Source organism: Boleophthalmus pectinirostris, unplaced genomic scaffold (genome assembly GCF_026225935.1).
Source record: "Boleophthalmus pectinirostris isolate CB_2022bp ecotype Guang Dong unplaced genomic scaffold, ASM2622593v1 HiC_scaffold_21, whole genome shotgun sequence".
NCBI classification, from domain to species: Eukaryota; Metazoa; Chordata; class Actinopteri; order Gobiiformes; family Gobiidae; genus Boleophthalmus; species Boleophthalmus pectinirostris.
The window spans coordinates 6,633,759-6,654,695 of record NW_026571175.1 but is presented as its reverse complement, the minus strand read 5'-3'; the positions used below and the strand labels follow the sequence as shown (position 1 = coordinate 6,654,695).

At 39.9% G+C, this 20,937-nt stretch overlaps 1 protein-coding gene across 1 annotated transcript in view; it reads left to right on the top strand.

The window, feature by feature from the left end:
* grin2da (glutamate receptor, ionotropic, N-methyl D-aspartate 2D, a) overlaps positions 1-20,937 on the top strand; it is a 414,138-nt gene that overhangs the window by 212,198 nt on the left and 181,003 nt on the right. The window contains exon 7 of the mRNA XM_055157602.1: positions 11,419-11,587. Within this exon, the coding sequence (XP_055013577.1) occupies positions 11,419-11,587 (169 nt within the window). The remainder of the gene's footprint in view (positions 1-11,418; positions 11,588-20,937) is intronic.

Genomic DNA, 20,937 nt, shown 5'->3' with positions numbered 1-20,937 from the left:
CACCAGGTTGGGGATGTGAGTTGCCCTGGAAACAAGTGTCATTTTATTTTTTTTCCAGGAAAAATGGTAGACCAGGCTGAGAGAGTGACTTTAGTGTATTTACTACATAAAACCATCAGTGGAGGTGATCGGCTCAGTGGCAGAGCTCCTGGTTTAGACCTGCTTTAGTCCTGGTTTAGACCTGGTGTAGTCCTGGTTTAATCCTGGTCCAGTCCTGGTGTAGTCCTAGTGATTGGCTCGGCAGTTGCGGCGTGTATACATTTATGTTAATGCCACTGGTTCAGCCCTGGTCCAGTCCTGGTGTAGTCCTGATTTAGTCCTGGTCCCGTCCTGGTGTAATCCTTGTTTAGACCTGGTTAAGTCCTGGTTTATCCCTGGTTTAGTCGTGGTTTAGTCTTGGTTCAGTCTTGGTGTAGTCCTGGCGATCAGCTCTATGGTTTGCGGCATGTAAATAGTTATAATCCGCTGTATATATTTTTGCTAATGACACTGGTTTAGACCTGTTTCAGTCCTGGTCCAGTCCTGGTATAGTCCTAGCAATCTGCTCTATGGTTTGCGGCGTGTAAATATTTATAATAAGCTAATGACACGGCGTAGGTTTAGTCCTGGTTTTGTCCTGGTTTCATCCTGGTTTAGTCCTGGATTAGTTCTGCTTTAGTCCTGGCCTATTAAACTGTCGGACTAATGGGCTGACCCTAATTTATCACGGGTGTGGGGCGGGTGTGGGTCTGCATAAGTGGACCTGTGCAGGACTCTGAGTGGGAGTCTTCAAATCAACAGCTTTGTTTTATATTTAGTTTTATATTTAGAGATTTTCAGTTCCAAAATTATCCAAACGATTCTAGTGAAGGTGTATAGAAGAACTCAGCCGTAATCTGCAGGGTTTGTGCGATAAATGTGTGAATGAAACAAAACACAATTCCAGGTCTGTTTGTGATGAGGACACAACATTATAACATAGGTCAGAAAATATTGTAATATGGGCCCTTTAAGTGTCATGTCATATTCATGTTACAATTTCCTCTTTTTTTATTGACAGCATGTCTCACGGTAAAAAAGACTTTGCAGTTGTTTAAAGCTAACAAGTTTATGAGAATGGATCTTTAATAATGACAAAAAGTGTACAGGAAAGGCTGTGGTAATCCTATGTTACGATAGATTGTTACTACATATTCAATACATTTTCGTGGTTAAACACTTTTGAGATTTAAGTGTCTCTTGGATGATGAATAAGGAACAAAAACAAAGCTAGAAGTCAGCTGTGAAATTTCAGGTTCAGGTACCCCATGTGACATTACTTAACAACTTTAATTTGAGGATTTGAGTAGCACTTTTTCAACACTTAAAGCTGATTTACAAACAAAAAGAAAACCGTGAAAAACCAAGCTGGAAATCAGGGACGTTTTGAGCAATAATTTGAAGTATGCTCTGTATTATGTCAAAGTTCCTGATTGTTATAGGAGTGAGTTTGAGTTCCATACTTTACATTATGCAACTTTTCTAGTGTGAGTCTGCTACCTGCTTGTTTCCATGGAGATGTTATTTTTTGTCTGGACTATAGCATTAAACCATTGATGTTGTGTCTATCTATTAAAGGGACAGTCTGGAATTTTGGACATAGGGCCTCATTTCCTATTGAGCCACAGTGCTGGAGACGTGTGGAGACATTTTTTGAAATATTCCATCCAGTCCTTGTATTTGCAGAGGTCACTGGTGCTAGGCTAGTGCATGTCAATGGCCATAGTTAGCGTGCCACTAAAAACAGTCTTATTCACTCCACAAAACACCCAAAACAAATCTGTTATTACACTAGACTGTCCATGTGAATGTCTGTGTTGATAGAATCATTTTAGAAGTAAAACCAACCTTGCATTTGAAGGATTTCTGTCTGAGCAGCAGCAGTGAGTTGTACTTCCTGATAGAAAGCTTGGCAACAGCGGACTGATGTCACCTAGCATCTGTTTTACTGACAAAATAAAATCCCACTACTGCTGGGAAAATAGTCCCTCAACATGCAACGATTCATGCGATAGTTTTATTTCAAATATTATTCTATCAACGCAAACATTTACATCGACAGTCTGGAGTAATAATAGATGTTAGGAATGTAACAAAAACTGAAATATTGTAATCGTATCATCAAAGTTCTCACAATAATATCGTGGACCATCACAATATATTGAATCACAAGTCTCTTAAATTAAGAGTTATGGTGCAGCAATAGCTAAAAAGACAGGGGAAACTACATAGACCATGATCCTTTGCTCCATTTCAGTGCAGACTACAAGAAGAAATAACAGTTCTAAGCACTTTTAAGTCTTAGTTCTTTGGCTTAAGTCTTGTCAAGGCATTTTAAGAAGAAAAAGTAATTTATTAACAGTTAACTTACATATTAACTGTTCAGCCTCCACAAAATATCACAATAAATATCGTACCATGAGATGTATATCGTGAAAAATATCATATCAAGACATTTGGATATTGCTACATCCCTGATCGTGAGCCTCCCCACCATATCATGAGCTTTCCCATGATATCGCAATATATATCGTACTGTGAGGTTCACACCGTGATGTTATCGTATCGTGAGACTTGGACATCGTTACACCCCTAAAAACCAACCTTGTATTTGAAGGATTTCTGTCTGAGCAGCAGCAGTGAGTTGTACTTCCTGATAGAAAGCTTGGCAACAGCGGACTGATGTCACCTAACACCTATCTTACCAGCAAAGTAAAATTCTGCTGCTGCTGAGAAAATAGTTCCTCAAATGCGACGATTCACGCAATGCAAGTTTAGTTTTAGTTCAAACATTACTCTATCAACACAGACATTCACATGGACAGTCTGGTGTAATAATAGTTTTGTTTCGGGTGTTTTGTGGAGTGGGTAAGACTGTTTTAAGTGGCAGGCTAACTATGGCCATTGACATGCACTAGCCTAGCACCACCGACCTCTGCAAATACAAGGACTGGATGGAATATTTCAAAAAGTGTCTCCACACGTCTCCAACACTCTGGCTCACTAGGAAATGCCCAATGTCCAAAATTCCAGACTGTCTCTTTAATGCCACGCATAACTCTCGAACCGCACGTCTGACTGATCTCAAATTTGGAGGGTGTCATCATAATGGTACACGCATTTGCAGTACCAAGTTTCATGTTGTTATGGCTAAAAATCCCAAAGATATCAGTCAAACACTCAACATCGCTCCATAGCCACTCTGTCACATTCTCTTGCCATATTTTCATTTGTGCTGTTCTAAAAATAAAATCCGTAACATTATTTTATTGTTACTTCCTGCTTCCTGCTCCTTCTCTCACCAACTTCATCAATACAGTAGCACACAACAGTCTGCTACATCTTCTCCTCACTAGTTTATTCAATTACAAGTGTTTTTATTGCTGAAAAACACTTCTAAAAACCAACATTCTAACTGTGTATATCGTCGCCTCTCCACAGATCTGACTTGTAACACACTTTGGTGGCTTTACCTGCTTGTCCCCATGGAGATAGGCTATTTCAGTGCCATACTGCGGAGCATTTGAGGCAAAGCAGTGACATCTTGATGAGAGGAGTGAGTGCGTGTATATGGATGGATTGGATCTTATCTCGATTCAGAACATGGTCATTTGGCTCGCTGTACCTGTCCAACATGGCCGCTTTGGCTGGAAACCGCCTAAAGGTTATTAAGATAATGAGTCACTGGCCGCGCTTACAAGCTCACATTGTCTGAGTAATATTGGATTTACAGACCTTAAAAAGGAGGTTACGTTGAAAAAGGTGCATTGTGTGGCTTTTCTGGTAGAAGGTCCGTCACTTAGACTTAAACTTAGACAAACTTTATTGATCCACAAGGGAAATTATTTAGACACACTAGCTCACTCATCACAATATAATATAATAACAAAGAGTAAAAAATATAAGTGGTAATAATACATTCTAAATAAGTAGCAAAAAAGAGCAAGAGACTGGTGTCAAATAATGCGTAATTACCATATTTTTTGGACTATAATTCACTCCAGAGTATAAGTCGCACCAGCCAAAAAATGTGTAATGAAGACAAAAAAAAAACAAAAAAACATATACAGTACAAGTTGTACCGGATTGTAAGTTGTGCTTTTTGAGAGAAATGTATTTGATAAACTCAGAGACCAGGAACCAATATTTCATGTTGAAAGTCAAGTTGCAGTAATAACAATAGAACAGAGAACAACAGACTGTTAACGTCACATATGAACAGTTCTTCAGATAAATTATAACATAAACAACAGAACAGAACAAGTTTAACAAACTCTCCATCTCACTCCAAATCACTAAATCCATTGAATTCTCCATCCTCGGTGTCACTTCTGAGCAACTCCACGACCTCTGGAGGTAAACAGAGCGCCGCTTCCTCTTCTGTGTCGCTGTCGTCAGACTCAGCATCAGTTCCAGTTAGAATTATTCCGGCCTTTCTGAATCCTGACAGGATAGTTTCAGTGTCACTGAAGTCCAGGCTTTGTCCATCCATCCAATGAGGAAAGTTGGATGGTGCATCCTCTCGGTGTCACAAGTTTCTCGCTCACTCCAAACTTTCTTTCTGCTGCTCGATTACTGTTTTCAGCTGCATATTTTGCTACATACAGCTTGTAATCTGAAAAAAAAAAAAAAAAATAAAATTCTTTTTGGGGCATTTGTGTTCAGTCTTCTCAGTCGTCTTTATAAGTTTGTTTATATTTTAAATTTTCAGTGGTACAGAAGTAATGGTGCGATCGACTGACATGATACAGACAGGACAGAGGCTCTTTCTGCAGGAGACATGTGCAGAAGAGCAAGCAACAATGGTACAGGAGCAATAGTAGTTAGCAGATACTGACACACAAGCCTAGAGCCTCCTGCGACTGTCAGTGTGAACATTTTAATATATAAGTTACACCATTGTATAAGTCGCAGGAAACACCCAAACCATGAAAAAAAGCACAACTTATAGTCTGACAAATACGGTATATAACTGTATACTGTATGTACAAGGCAAAATAAAACAGAAATGTAAGTAATAAAATATAAAATCTCAGCTATATACAAGAGGTCACCTGCTTGTTTCTATGGATATGTCATTACTCTGATTGGAATGTTCCACAGTATGACATTAAACAGCTCTGACTTACATTTATTCATTCAATTACAGTTGGTTTTACTGCTAAAAAATACCTTGAAAAACAAGTATTCTGACTGTGAGCGGGGTCACTTCTCCACAGATCTGACCTGTAACTTGGTCTGGATTGGTCTCCGCGACTATAGAAAGGTTTAAATATTCCAGACAAATCAATGACATCTCCCGGGAGAAAAGGGTTTGACAGGCCCACCACCAGAAAACGACATGCAAATTTGATGCGAGGAACGAGAGGGACCGTGATCAGAAAGATTTAAATAATTTTACTGCTTACATTTCAATTTAATGATCTTTTAGCTCCAAAAATCTGATCTTATGTAACCACAGCCAGTGTGAAGTACTGGCCTTTACCCCAGTCTAATATAAGGACATGTTAAGCTCCAGAGTTCACTTGATCCAATTGCACAACGAAGCATGACCAGGTTCCACATTAACAGACAAAAACACAATTTCAAAAGTGGGAATAGTTCAAATGAGCATGTCCAGCTAATCTGCCAGACTAAAAGAGCTATTACGAGTTTTTAAAGGTCATTTTCTGGCTTTTAGAACAACTTTTTGGGCGGTCTAACTTTTTATGTTTATGTCTTACAGTGTAAAATAATATGAAAAACAACTAAATCAACTCCATTATCAAAATCCTGTTATAATGTTAAAAAAAAAATAAAAAATGCTTGAAGAGGATTTAGGTGTCATCCATGCAAGTAAGTTTGAGTAATCTAGTGATCTGTTCCAAGCCTTATTTGAACCTACGTCCTAAGTCACCCATGCTCCCACACGACAATTCTCCATAAATATACAAAAGCATGATACAAAACAATACACTACAACTTCACAAACCTGATCCGATGTGCAGTAGTTTCATTAACAAAATGCACGTTGATTGTGTTGTGATAGAGCTCGGAATGGGAGTGACTTAGCACTAGAGATAAGACATGATTTTCAAATAGTTGAATATTTGTTAGACGGTTGAATACTGAATAGTAATTTTGTATAAAGATGTTTCCTAACCAATATTTCATGTAACACATTCGAGCATAAGGCGTGCGATAGACTAGGGCGACTGTAGAGGCTGCTCCAAAACAACAGAAGAAAACTTACAACGCAACATTAGCAATGCAGAGACCTAGTAAAAGTTTTAGAAATACCCCCGCCTGGCAAAGTTAGGGAGCGTTTACTTGAGTGTGTCTGCAACGTCCACGCCATCGGAGCGACTGTTCTCTGCAGCTGGATTGATTATCAGTAGACCGCGAACATGTGGACATATTCATCTTTTTGAACAAAAATATGGCATAGGCCTAAAGCCATAGCCAAGACTATGAGTGCTTGTTTCAACCTGTTATTGTTGTCAACGATTCAGACTGTTTAAACAAGTTTCGTCTAATTAACTAGGCAGTTCAGTGAAAGTAGCGCAGTAGGCTACAGGATGTGGTTGGTCATGCATTTTTAAAATTGAGATAGCCTAGAATATAGTTTCATATGGTTTCATAAGTGGGTTGCTCAGTGAAGTCATTCATTTCTACTATGATTTGGAAGGTTATTCTTGTTAGATTAAACCTTTTGTGTTTAAATACCTGTTTAACTCGATCTGTCATTTTGTATGTGCGTGCGGGGGGCGAGGGGGGTCATTTTTTTGAATAATATTCAAATAGCTGTCATTGATATTCGACTAGTGTTTTTGCCAAAAATTCACATCCCTACTTAGCACGTAGAGCAAAGGGATATGTCATATGTAACAGTGAATACCCCACAGGAGTAAAATACATTCTCTTTATGTCATGTTTGGTGTTGCTATAGTCTGTTTATGTTTTAATGTTTAACTAGTAACTTTATGCATATTTTTTGCTTTAAAGTTGCATTGTGTAACTCCATGGAAATGATATTGGTTTATCTGGAATGTCCCAGTATCCGCGGCACAGAAAGTCCCATGGTGAAGATTGGAAGCCTTGCTTCCGTCAGTCTGGGCAGCTGTGGCTACAGTAGTAGATTACCACCACTGAGTGTGGAGTGACTGAATAATGAACTGTAAAGCGCTTTGGGTATCTTGAAAGGCGCTGTATAAATGCAATCAATCAATAAATCTCAAATTTACTCAATACCATGGGTTGTTATTGACCTAAAAGCATAGATTCTTACTATTAGTGGGCTCGTCTCTCCATCGATCTGACATGTAACTCACCTACTGTAGAGATAAATAAGTGTAATGCTGTACTGTGGAACATTCCTGGCGACGTCTTCATGGAGAGAAGCAGGTGATGGACCCTCCACCAGAACAGCTACCATATTTTTCAGACTATAAGGCGCACTTAAGATCCTTGCATTTTCTCAAAAATCGACATCTGGTGCACCTTATGTATTCATTCTGGTTGTGCTTACTGACCTCAAACCGATTTTATGTGGTACACGGAGCTCAAAAATCTGTCAAAATGTTTTAGTACGACTTTGGTAAACTACAAAGCTGCACCGGTTGATGGATTGTCGGAGCATTACGGCAACCGTAGTACCGCAGCAAAGTATTAGTCCTGCGTCAACTCAACACACACTGACGCCGTCTCCTGGACGCCTGGTCTAAAGGATCAGTCTCAAGTGTCGTCCATTTGTTTCGCTTAATGCACCTTATACTCCGGTGCACCTTCTGTATGAAAATAGACAAGAGAATTCAACATTGATACTGTGCCTTATAATCCAGTGCACCATATAGTCCAAAAAATACAGTACACATTGCACCTTTAAATTAATTTAAGTAACACATTGTGACAAAAAGTGTATTAAAACATCACAACAATATTGGTATCACAGTACAAATCGTAGTTATTGAAAATCTCATGTGAATCTCATACCATAACCCTAGAAACAGCGTTCTAACAACTAGAAAGAAAAAGTAGCTCAAGCCTAAATCACAGGATCTTTTAATATTCCGATGAGAGCGATAGTGCTATTCAAAAGTGTCTTAAACCCTCCATAAAACATGACTGGAGCGCTCCGCCTTTGAAATCCGTCCCCGAGCTGATGATGGTATAGTTCAGATGAGGTAAGCCCGCGTCTGCCCCTGATAAGGCTGCTCCTGTCTGCTCCTGTCTGCCCCTGTCTGCTCCTGTCTGCTGCTCCGAACCGCACACAATCTGAGATAAGGCAAAGCACTCCAGATTCATTAATGTTATCCGTCTATAGGTCACGCGGATTTGCCCTTTTATGAAATGGAATATACAACTGTCCTTTTGGGAATTTCAGAATGGGATTGTATTAGAGTACATTCAAATTCTAATACAAACTCTTACTACTTGTTTTTGTAAATTAAAGATACACTGTGTAACTTTTCTGGTGAAGCTTTGACCACCTGCTTGTCTCTATGATATTTATTTAATTACCTGTTTTTATCATTCAAAAATGTGCTTGCCTTACCACAGATCTTACTTAGACTTAAGACTTTTAAAATGTAATCCCCACAATTAGATACACACCCCAAAATTAGTTTGTAACGTAATCCATATTCCTTAAAGGGTAACGTAATCTGATATTTGGATTACTTGACATGTTTTTTTAAACGACATAGTAGCAACCACATCACTGTTTGTTTTCTTCAAATTGTCAGCAAGTCTCCATGAATAAGCAACTGTTTGCTGTAGAGAAACAAAGACACGACATCTTAATATAAGAGGTTTTGTCTGTTAAAAGACAGTAACAAGATCAGCCTTTCCTTCACCAGATTAAAAAAATATTATTGATAGAGAAATATTTTTTATATGAGATCATCTTAAATTATGTCAACCTACTGTTAGGTGTCATGTTGTTTAGACCTGGTTTAGTCCTGTTTAGTCCTGATTTTTAGACCTGGTTTAGCAGTTGACCAGTCTTTAGTTCTGGAGTCGTGGTTTAGTCCTAGTTTAAACCTGTTCGTCCTGTTTAGTCTGATTAGTCTGGTTTTAGTCCTGGTGTTAGTTCTGTTTAGAGGCGCACAGGAGGAAGCAGCGGTTTACACGAGAAAACACGGTGCGGCGCAGAGACGTTGTCCGCGCTGTAACTACGGAAGAGACGTGTCCGCGGTTCTCAGTTGATAGGTGATGAAGGTGTGTGTTTGTGTTTGTGTGTGTTTGTGTGTGTTTGTGTTTGTGTGTGTTTGTGTGTGTTTTCCCCTCATGTGCAGGTCATTAGGACAGTAGTGCAGATATTATGAGTCTGCAGGTTGCACCAGTGTGGGAGGCAATTTATATTTGTTTATCTGGGAGAAGAATTTCCAAGACATAGTGTGAGTAGTTGAGTGTGTGTAGTTGTAGGGAGTCATAGTCTGTGCAGTAGGTTTTGTACAGTTGTAGGGAGTATTATCTGTTACCATAGGGGTGAGGTGTTGTACAGTTGTAGGGAGTATTATCTGTCCCTTTATAGCAGGTGTCAAACTCAAATTCACAGAGAGCCAAAATTAAAAACTGGGACTAATTCATGGGCCAAACTAAATATTTATTTAAAAAATTTCAACAACATCTGCATGTTTTCTCTTGTTTTAAGATATGTACTTTACTTAAACATTGAATCCAGAACAAGCATCATAGAGCCGCTGCTCCTCCACGTCGAGAGGAGCCAGTTGAGGCTCGGGCATCTGTTCCGGATGCCTCCTGGGCGCCTCCCTCGGGAGGTGTTCTGGGCATGTCCCACCGGGAGGAGGCCCCGGGGAAGACCCAGGACACACTGGAGGGACTATGTGTCTCGGCTGGCCTGGGAACGCCTCGGGGTCCCCCCGGAGGAGCTGGAGGAAGTGTGTGTGGAAAGGGAAGTCTGGGAGTCCCTGCTTAGACTGCTGCCTCCGCGACCTGGCCCCGGATAAGCGGAAGAAAATGGATGGATGGACAAGCATCATATAAAACAGTAACAACATTTTAGATAAATAATGTCTGTATAGTGTATCTGTAGCCGGCGGGCAGCTCTAATACAGATTTGATATAACCTCACAGACCAAATATGATTATATATCAGGCCAAATTTGGCGCCCGGTCCTGAGTTTGGCATGTCTGGTCTATAGTCTGGTGCAGTGGGCGAGTTGTTGTACAGTTGTAGGGAGTATTATCTGTCCCTCTGTTGTCTGGTGCAGTTGGTGAGCATGAGTGTCCATGATGGAAAGCAGTTTGTCCAGTGTCCTCGTGTCCCTCACTGTGACAAATGTCTCCAGCTCACAGACGATCACGAGAGCAGCTTTACAGATCAGTTTGTCAAGCCGCCCAGTGTTCCTTTACTGCTGCTGCTGCTCTCCCTGCAGACCACAGCCAAGTCCAGGGCGCTGGTACCACAGACTGATAGAAGATCTGTAGTAACTTGCTCCACACCTTGAAAGACCTGAGCTTTCTCACGAAGTAGAGTGTACTCATGACCTTCTTGTACACGGCATTACAGTTGTCCCTCTAGTCCAGTCTGTCATTAACCTGGACACTGAGGTACTTGAGGCAGTTCACTATTCCCACGTCATGATTTACAAGATGGTGATGTGCTTTCTTGTAACAGTGCTGGTTCGCCGGCCTTGAACATGATTTTGGTCGTGGTCCTTCACTGGATTCACTGTTAAAAAAAATCAATTCACCAACAAAGCAAACAAAACATTATCTCACTCCACTTTATCCTGCGCTGTTTTCGGTCTCCAAATTATTTCTTTTTTGTACTTCAAACCCCTCAGACCTCAACTTTCTTTTAGGAGCCATTTCAGTGTTTGATGAAACTAATACAAGGTTAAAGCACAAGGCCCTTTTTCCTTTTATTTCAAGAGCGTGCAGTGTGCTTCAAATTAATTGGAGTAAATTTAGTCAGGCACCGATGGTTCTTTCTGAGGATCTGACCGCCCCCTTGTGGTTGTGGCCCGAAACAACCGCCCAATATGTTGTTTTGGTACTTGTTTGTCTCAGGATTGGTCACAACTCTCTCCAACTCTTTACCGTAATTTCAGTCCAAACTGCTCTACTGCCAATGAAATGGGATGTACCAAAAAGTAAACAGGTCTAAATAATAAAACTTTAAAGCAATACCATGTAACTTTCTGGATGTAAAGTAAAAAAAAAAACAATACTTCAGAACATTCAACATGCCATATTGTGGAAAATTATAGTCAAAAGATCAACATTTTCATGGAAACAAACAGATGGAGTCAGGTTTGTGGTTTTTTCAAGTTTTTTAGAGCAATAAAATTATCCAAAATGAAACAACATGCTTTTATTTAAAAAGTTACACAGCGAAGCTTTAACAGTATCGTATTTAACACGTGCCTATATGTCTTCTATGTTTCTCAGCAGCCTGGTGATGGAGGGCACCGTTCCCATGAAGCACTGCTGTAAAGGCTTCTGCATCGATGTCCTCAAACGTCTCGCCAAAATCGTGGGCTTCACCTACGACCTTTACCTCGTCACCAACGGTCGCCATGGCAAAAACATCGACGGGGAGTGGAACGGCATGGTGGGAGAGGTAAGAAGGCAGCAAAAGCATTATCGCCACGGGTTTCATTTTGATCAGATTGGTCCAAAATTGTCTTGAAAGCCCAGTATGTAGTATTTGAGGAAAAACTGTCCCATCTCAGTACAGATATATCCTATAAGCAGCTCCTGAGGTCATAATAAATCCAGATAGGAAGAGAACATTGGCGTGCTTCTGGCTTCATTGACTCTGGCTCCAAATCACTTTCTATTGAAAAAACGTCACCCTTCTTCTTTGTAACTCAGACTTGGGCATTGCACAGCTCTCAGGCCACATACTGCTCATTGGTTAACTGAATTTAAGCTAATTTGGAATTACAAAATAAGCATATTTTATAATTTTACCTCATGCATGGACTAAACCTGCATCGCTTACTTACTTACTTTTTTACCTTTTCATTGCTTAGGCCAGTGTTTCCCTAACTTTTTTTCTGGGGACCCATATTTTTTAAAGTCACAAACCTAAGCGGCACAAGTCATTAGACATTATATATAAATCACAAAATAAAGGTGGATTTGACCATTATTGAACATTAATGTGGGCATTTTATTGAAGCAGGAATAAAAGGATTCATAAGTCGCCTAGTTGGATTTTTTATTTTATTTTTTCTTTTCAACATTCAATTGAACCAGCAAAATTGGAACTAAATAGTCAATAAAATAATTACAAAAAGATTAGAAATTATACAAAACATGTCTTAACATTTGACAACATTTCTAGTGAGATAAGTGGGCCTGTTTGTGTTTTTGTAGCGTGTTTCAGTCTGGGTGCAGGAGGAGAGCGCAGCAGCAAATAAGGAGCAGCATTCAGTCTGTTTATGTGCTTTGTCTTCATTTCTGTGAGCACAGAAAATCCCAATTCACACATATATGTAGGGATGTAATGTCCAAATCCCTCAGTACGATATTATCACGATATGCATCTCACGGTACGATATTTACTGCGATATTTTGGAGAAGCTGATATAATTGTAGATAGGACTTTTTTTTGCTTTTAAAATACCTTGAAAAGGTTTTAGTGTGAATTATTACTGTCATAATCTGAAGAATTCAACTAAAAAACATATTTCTTCATGTCGTCTGCGCTGAAATGAATCATGGGATATGGAGTTCCCAATGTTTATTAGCCATTGCTACTATAAAACCATGCATTTAAGCAAAGGAACTTATATTTGATATATTGTGACAGCCCACAATATTATTGTGAGACTTTTAACAACATGATATGACAGGATATTTATTAGCTTTCTAATGTGTCAAAAGTGGATATTGCAGACCTACATGCAGATCGTGACAAGGCGACCAAAAATAAATAAATCTCTTGCGACCCACCTGACGGTCGTGACCCAGTCTTTGGGAAACAGTGGCTTAGTCATATCATGTACTGTGTTTTTATAAAGAAATACAATTAATATTATGCAGAATTGATTTAAGCATTTTGGCCCGGCCCTCCACAATATTTTCTGTTTCTCATGTGGCACGAAAAAAATAAAAAAATAAAAATGCCCACCCCGTCATAACTGCTGCTGTAAAATGTCCATATTAACCCTTTCTACGTGATCCTGGTGTTTTTATTTTGCTATTTTGTCCGTAAATTAATTCCTGTTTCCAAATGTGGAACAGCTCCAAATTTGCTCCATAACCGCCAGCCTCAGTGAGCTTCATTTGACTGGAGCCGAACGCTAGGGCTGACGTCACACTCCCACAGTCCACCTCTTTATACAGTATATTTTGTTGCCTGCGTGTTCTTATAAAGTGTTGGATAATGAAGAGGTGCTTGTTTGCATGCTAGTTGTTAATAGATTTACCGTCGCAGCACTGGTTTTATAGAGCTGTGAAAGGGCTTGTAAACTCATTTTGGTGAGTATTTAGGTACGTCAGAAATAACGTTGGACCACTGCAAACCGTTTAAAATGAACTAGTTCTGTTTTTCACATTTTTAAGACAGGAAAAATCAGTTACGGCGCCGTTAAGTGAATTGTACCAGACACTTGGGAGTAGTATACCTCCCAAAGCGCTCTGGCCCTCTTCAGCGCCAGGATCACTTTAGCTGAATAATACCTCACCAAACGCCAACTGCTTGAAACAAAAGTACTGCGCGCCTGTTTCCTGTTTATCCATGCACAGCACTCGTGTCAAGATCGAATTTTATTTCAGAAAAAGCGAACGCCTCAGGGGTAAAACATCAGTGGAGCATAGTCACAGAATCAGGCTCTCACTGAGGATCTATTGGAAACTTAAGACAGCAAAAAATGAGAAAATCGATGTTCTCTCGCAAAGATAAAAATCCTTCATTTTGTGAGAGAATGAACATCACAGCGCCTTGGAACGTTTTTTTTTTCTCCATCAAATATGTTTTATTATATTCCCAGTGCATAATGCGTATAATATTAGCCAATCCTACTGCATAAAGAAAGTGCCTATTTTTTTTTCCTTTTCACACATCTCACAATTCCACAAACAGTTACTAAGCATCTTTTTGTGAAATGCTGAGATCGGCTTTATGATTTAAAAGTATAATTCAGTCACAAGTTAGATTTTAGTCATTAAAGGTCCTATACGACTCAAAAATGATTCTTGTGAGATTTTAGAGGCATTATATTGCGGTTACTTCCTCAAAAATTCAGGTGACTTTGTGTTTTGGTAATTTTTGAGCATGATTTTCTTTATTTTACCTCAACAAATGACAATTTATGCCTTTCTTTATTGTTGGCAAAGATCAAATTGGTCAAAAATAGGGACACCAGGGAAATTTCTTGTATAAAACTGGGACAAATCACTGGTTTTGGATAAATCTGCTGGGACATTGGACACGGGACTCAAAACTGGGACCGTCCCGGGTAAATAGGGACGTCTGGTAACCCTAACAAACACATACCTGGAGTTGTCAGATGAAGAAAAAGAGGTAGAGCGCTTCACTGGGTCTTAAAAGAGTAAAAAAATAGCAGTACAGGTGCTCTATGAGGGTTTAAAAAAGTAGTCTTTGAACAGAAAGTTACCCTTACTGGAAAATGTAAAAATGGGCAAGATACAAACCCGAGGCACTCTGACTGAATGTATTAAAAGTGCTTTATTGCATGAAGGGAATACCTGGAGTTGTGTTTTGTTTCATTCACATGTTTGACTGATCATATAATTAGTCTTTCTCCATCTCCAAAGCTCAAAATGCTCTGTTCCAATTTGTGAAGTCATGAAGCGATAGTTTTAAAGTCAACACCTACCCTTTACATTTTGTTCAGTAGCGATGAGCAATTCCAGAGCAGAAAGGATCCAAATGATTCTAGTGACGGTGTGTGGAGTTTAAAAACACAGTGGAGTGCTTCCTGTATCACCACATGGCATCACAAGGTGGAAGAGTGTTTTCAGTTTGAGAGAAAAACACAGCCTAAATATCCAGGGTTTGTGTGTTAATCATGTGTGAATGGAACAAAACCCAACTGCGGGTACGGTTTTGATGAGAAAACAACATTTTAACATGTAAAATCTGACTTTTTTGCGAGGTCGTTTACATTTCCAATTAAATGCGGCTTGTATGTGATCTCCAGTGTGTAACTTTAAACGCCCCAAAAGTGTCCCGCATGTGCATTGGAGGACACAACGACATCACACACATTGAGCATGCTCAGTGTTTACAGAAGTCGCCTAAACATGGACGCAGCATTCAGCACCTGGAGATTTTAAAGTTGCTGTCGTAGAGACCAGAATTAGTTTTAAGGAGGAGATTGAGAAGGAGAAGGAGGCTGTGTGGGGCAGTGGCAGCAACGTCCGTAGAAAGGAACATGTGGGTGCGGAGTCACAGTCGAGAGTGGTAAGAGTGCGATGTGCTTCGTTGCTTCACTGACACGGAGTTCAGACACAATTTTTTTTTTGTTTGTGTACATTTGTGAGCACCTACTTGTAGCTCTCGTGGGAGGAAACACGTTTTCGGTGGCGTTGGGCTGTATTGGCTCGCAACAGGTGCTTGTTACCATGTTGTTATGACGTGTAGGTGGGATGAATGCGACCTGGCCGTTCAGACTGAAGTTGCATGTCAAAAGATCGAATGATTTTGGTCACTTCAGGCTGCCGTCGTAACGTAACAATAGATCAGAAAATAGAGTTTGTGTACCCATGAAAACATATGGCCTATTGGGGCGGCAGTAGCTCAGTTGGTAGAGCATTCGCCCACTGAAGGTTGGCGGTTCGATTCCAGCTCTTGACATAAACATCACAGGTTGAGCGGTCAGATCCACTGACGAATGCTGTCATTGTGTCCTTGGACAAGACACTTAACCCACCTTGCCCACAGTGTCTGCGTACACTGGTGTGTGAATGGGTGAGTGGTTCCTTGTTGTAAAGCGCTTTGAGTGCCTTGAAGGTGGAAAAATGTGACCATTTTTCTTGGCCCTCAGGCTTCTAAGTGACTTGGCCCAAATTACCTTACATGAATTAAAAACTAACTTTTTTACTGCAAGTTTTTTGAAAATCTACTTTGATAAAGCTAATATATTTAGTGTGTGGTTTTGAAGATTCTAGCATGACTAAAGACTGACGGCTCATTCTGATGTGTTCAACATGCACGTATTTCAATTATTCATTGTATTGAGCTCCAGTCTACGGTCCTCGATCGGCCCTCTGTTTTGTCTGTGTTTAGATACGTGGCCCTTGATGAAAAAAGTCTGGACACCCCTGTGTTAAAGGCTCTGTACTCGATATTTTCCATATAGTAAAGTCTCTCTGGACCCAGTTTTACGTTTTAAAGCAGCTCATACCATCAAAGTCCACTGTTCACCGTCTTCATCTGGTTAGAAAGCAATTTTATTCATCAGAAACTCAGAAGGATAAAAGTTTCAGTCTCCGGCAGTCGCTCTCCTCTCATCGAAAATACCTTTAAGAATATATATGAAAAAGTATAATCCAGTCTCTTTTTCCCACTTGCATAAGGCGTTATCCTGAATTAGACTAGAATCACAGAACTCAAATATACTCCTTTTAGCATTCAAAACACGCCCTGTATCACCAAATAAAAACATACCTTACCATATCTGTCTCTCCAATGTTTGAAGTTCTAGAAGAAAGCCCCAGCACTAGCCGTTAGCTCAGTCCAAAGATCAAATGTGTTTCTTATGGGACGTGTTGGCTGCAAACATCTCAGCATGACGCCTGTTTTCCCTCCCCAATATGGCCTACGAGATAGTGAAGCCATTTAATTGTGCGTCGGCCCCGGTTCGCGCCCACGATCACCGCTCCTAAACCGCGCCGTCCTTTTGTTGTCGGAATAGAAAAGGGGAGAGATAGGGTTTGGTTTCATTTTGAGAGCTCCCGTGAAATTTGTGTTATCCCACTTCAAATAGTTGTAAAGGCGTCTGAACCGGAGCAGAGGAGAGATGAGCTGGCGTAGATTACAGGGCGGGTTGGTTTTGTTTTGATGCCACTGTTCCTCTATCAGTTTTATTATGGGATTTACTGTGGATTTATCTCAAATGAATCACCCACAATTATTCATTATAACTGTAAGTAGGTTTAAATCATGAAATCAAACTGTAATGCTGTTTCCAAAGCGTAGCTGGAGTTTGTTTTGCTTCATCGTGTTTAGGGCTGTGCAAAAATATTAAAATACTGATATATCGTATCATTTAATTTGATAATACAGTATTGATATTGTGGGCTGCTGTTTCGATATATCGCCAAGAGTAATTTTTTTGGTTTATTTTACTAAATGATTTTGTAAAGAAGCTACAGTTGTGTTGCTCGTGTGGAGAAACTTCATTTGACACACTTGACATTTTCACTGTTTTCAGTAAAATCAGAGGCGGCGCCACCATTAGGCAACAGTAGACAGACGCATAGGGCCCCCGAACCTGGAGGGGCCCCCAAACCAATTTGCCCTCAGTGCCACTAATGGCCAAGGCCTCAGAGCAGTTTGATTTTCTCTCAATATGACATTAAATGACAGTAGTTTACTTTTAAACATGAAAACACCATCAAAGTAGAATTTGATTGTCAAATCCACGGGAAGGACGAAAAAGGAAACTTTGACTGCCTAAATCAGGGGTGTCAAACTCATTTTGATCCGGGGGCCGTATCCAACCTACTTGGATCCCAAAGGGGCCGGATCAGAAAACTCATGTCATATAAACCCCAAAAATAACAATAAGTTCAAATATTTGTGCAGAGAAACACAAATCTATTACAGAAATCTTTTTTAATTGATGAACTCTTTCTTTTACAAAATATTATAATATTATGAACAACCTGAAACTTAAAAAATGCAATTTCAACACAATGTTTTAACATTAACTTGTTTGCAAATAGGAATAAGTCAATTTTTTTGAAAATCCTGCACTCGGCTCCACTTTTCTCATGTTTATGTTTGTCCTTTAAGAGCGTTTGGAAAGAGACAAGTCTTCATTTGTGCTGCTCTGGTGGGAGGGGCCACGTACAGAGATGCTGGAGACGCTGCTGTGCTCAGCAGCACAGAAAATTACCAACATTTTAATAGAAAATATAATTCAAATATTTGAGTAGAAAATCAGCCGAGGGCCAGATTAAAGGTCTTGGAGGGCCGGATCTGGCCCCCGGGCCGTATGTTTGACACCTGTGGCCTAAATCATCCCGAGTTTGCAGTGAACATTTTGTATGTGGAGCGCCAACAAAATATTTTATCGAAATTTATTTATTTTTTATTTATTTCATTTCATTCATAAAGTATAAAAAGACATTGATAGTGTCACAACATCAGACATACAAGAAATGAATGAAAAGGAGCAGAAAGAAGAGAAATCTTATGTTATCTGCCCCCCTTTCCCTTTCAAAACAACACATCAACACCGATGGTTACTAAACATTCTAAATTAATTCAGAAATCTTCACTTTTATGCACAACAACTTAGTTTTCATTTTCATACACATTGCATTTGATTTTATGTATTTCTTAAATGTCGTCATTGTACTTGATTCTTTTATTTCTTTGTCAAGACTCTTCCATAAGTGAACTCCTTTCACAGTGATGCTTCGCTCCATAACATTGGTTCTGAATCTGGGTTTTTAAAACATGTAGGTTCCTTTTAAATTGTAGTGACTTGTTCTCATCTCAAACAGTCTTTGAATATTTACAGGTAATACATTGCACTTTGCTTTATACATGACTTTGAGGAGACTTAAGTCAACAATATCATGCATTTTCAACACTTTAATTTGAACAAATAATGGGTTGGATGGCTCCCTACAATGAATACCTTTCCTTTAGACAGTGACAGCGTTTTTGGGGGTTAAAAACACAAAAAATCGGATCATTTTTTCAGCATCTGACAGACCTCCCACCAGAAAAGCTATGTCCATGGAGTCTCCTTTCCATTTCCTAATAATCCAGATGTGCTTCTCTGTGTTTTGAAAGTTCATCAGACTGATACAATCCTTTCTGAACGTTTCAATTATAGTTTCATTGTAAGGCATAAATCGTTCATGTTTTTCCTGGCGTTGTGGTGTTTTGTTTGTTATTTATTCTCGCCAGTGTTCTCTTGTCAGGGTCTCTTTGTTACTGAAGCTATTTCTGCATTGTCATTTCTCACAAACTCTGTGGGAGGTGTTCTCAAACAAAAGCACTACGCGGCCATTCAAAGTTTGTCCCATTTGGAGTTTGTTGTGCCTGAAAATCAATCATCAAATACAACTTTTATTTGTCGTTCCAAAAACACAAAGCAGGACCACATTTTTTTTGTTTTTTTTTTAGTTTTCGTTTTTCATTTCAGCACTTGTGGTCTCGGTGTATCACGGTTAGAACTTCACACGACTTCACGCAGCTCTGAATTGTGCTTTCTTCTGTTGCGACGCCAGGCATTTTCACTTGGAGGAGCTATGGGGGTGCTACGTTCTTCAATGGGCAGGCTCACTTAAAGGTGTATTGTGTAACTTTTCTGGTGGACAGTCTATCATCTGCTTGTTTCTATGGAAATGTGATTGCTGTGCCTGGAACAGTGTTGGGAGTAATGTATTATAAAAGTAATGTATTACAGTAATGCGTTGATTTTTGCTGTAACGCAGTAATGTAAGGCATTACAGGGGGAAAATTTGTAATATTTTACTCGGTACAAATGTGAGTAACGCGTGTTACAATGCTTTTTTAACCTGGATTGAAGTGGTGGGTTTTTCTTCATAGAAATTCGCTAAAATCACCGTGAAATCAGCAGCGGTGAAACGCCGGAGACGCGGCCGCGGGTGAAAGGACCGACCCAGAACTCTACGCTGTTTAGACCTGGTTTAGACCTGGGTCACTTGTGGTTTAGACCTGGTTTACAGTCGTCCCTCGCTCTAACGCGATTCACTTTTCGCGGTCTCGCTGTTTCGCTGATTTTTAGATTTTTTTTTTTTTTGTGCAATTTTGCATGCCTTTTGTTTTTAGTGTATGAACACGTATTGCGTTCCTCCCGCTGTGTCCTGATCGGCTAAGGGACTCCTGTCTCCTGTACAGTACAGTACAGAATATGTTCAGCTGCCAAATTTAAATAAATGTTCAGTCTCTAGCAGTGTGCTTCTGAAGTGCTGCAAGTTTTCTCTCCGACAAAATCCACAACGTCGACGAAACGTTCTGCACCGACAAAGTCTCCTGCGCTCACACCCAAAAGACAGAGGACGATGCAAACCATCGCACAAAAAGTTGGACTTCTGGACACGTTGAAGGAAGGTAGAAGTTACGCGCTGTAACAGAGTTTTGCACCGGGTCTTGTACCCGCAAATAGTTGCTGAAATCAGGACCGTGAGCCCGAGCAGCAGGGTCCATAAAGCGCGATCGGGCGACAGACGCTCTTACCTCCATGAGGTGCGGAGCAGAAGCCGGTCCTTTCTCCTGCGGTCTCCTTCGAGCCTGTCCTGACAGTGAGTCCTGTTTTAGTCCTAGTTCAGTTCTGGTTTAGTCCTCCTCTTCAGTCCTGGAATCAGTCTGAGGTTAGTCCTGTTATAGTCCTGGTTTAGTCCTGGTTCAGCTCTGGTTTAGTCCTGGTTTAGACCTTGTTTAGTCCTGGTTCAGTCCATATAAAAGTTCAGCTTTTTCGCAGTTATTTTGGTGAGAGTAACTTAAAGTAATGCAATAGTAATGTAATGCCTTACATTTTAAATACAGTAATATTGTAATGTAACGAATGACTTTGAAATGACAGTAATAAGTAATAAATAACACATTACAGTTTTAAAGTAACTTGCCCAACAGTGGCCTGGAATGTCCCACAGTATGACATTAAACAGCTCTACTTTACATTTCTTCAATTACAGGTGGTTTTATAACTCAAAAATACCTAGAAAAACAGACATTCTGACTGTGAGCAGGTCGCCTCTCCACAGATCTGACCCGTAACTTGGTCTGAATAT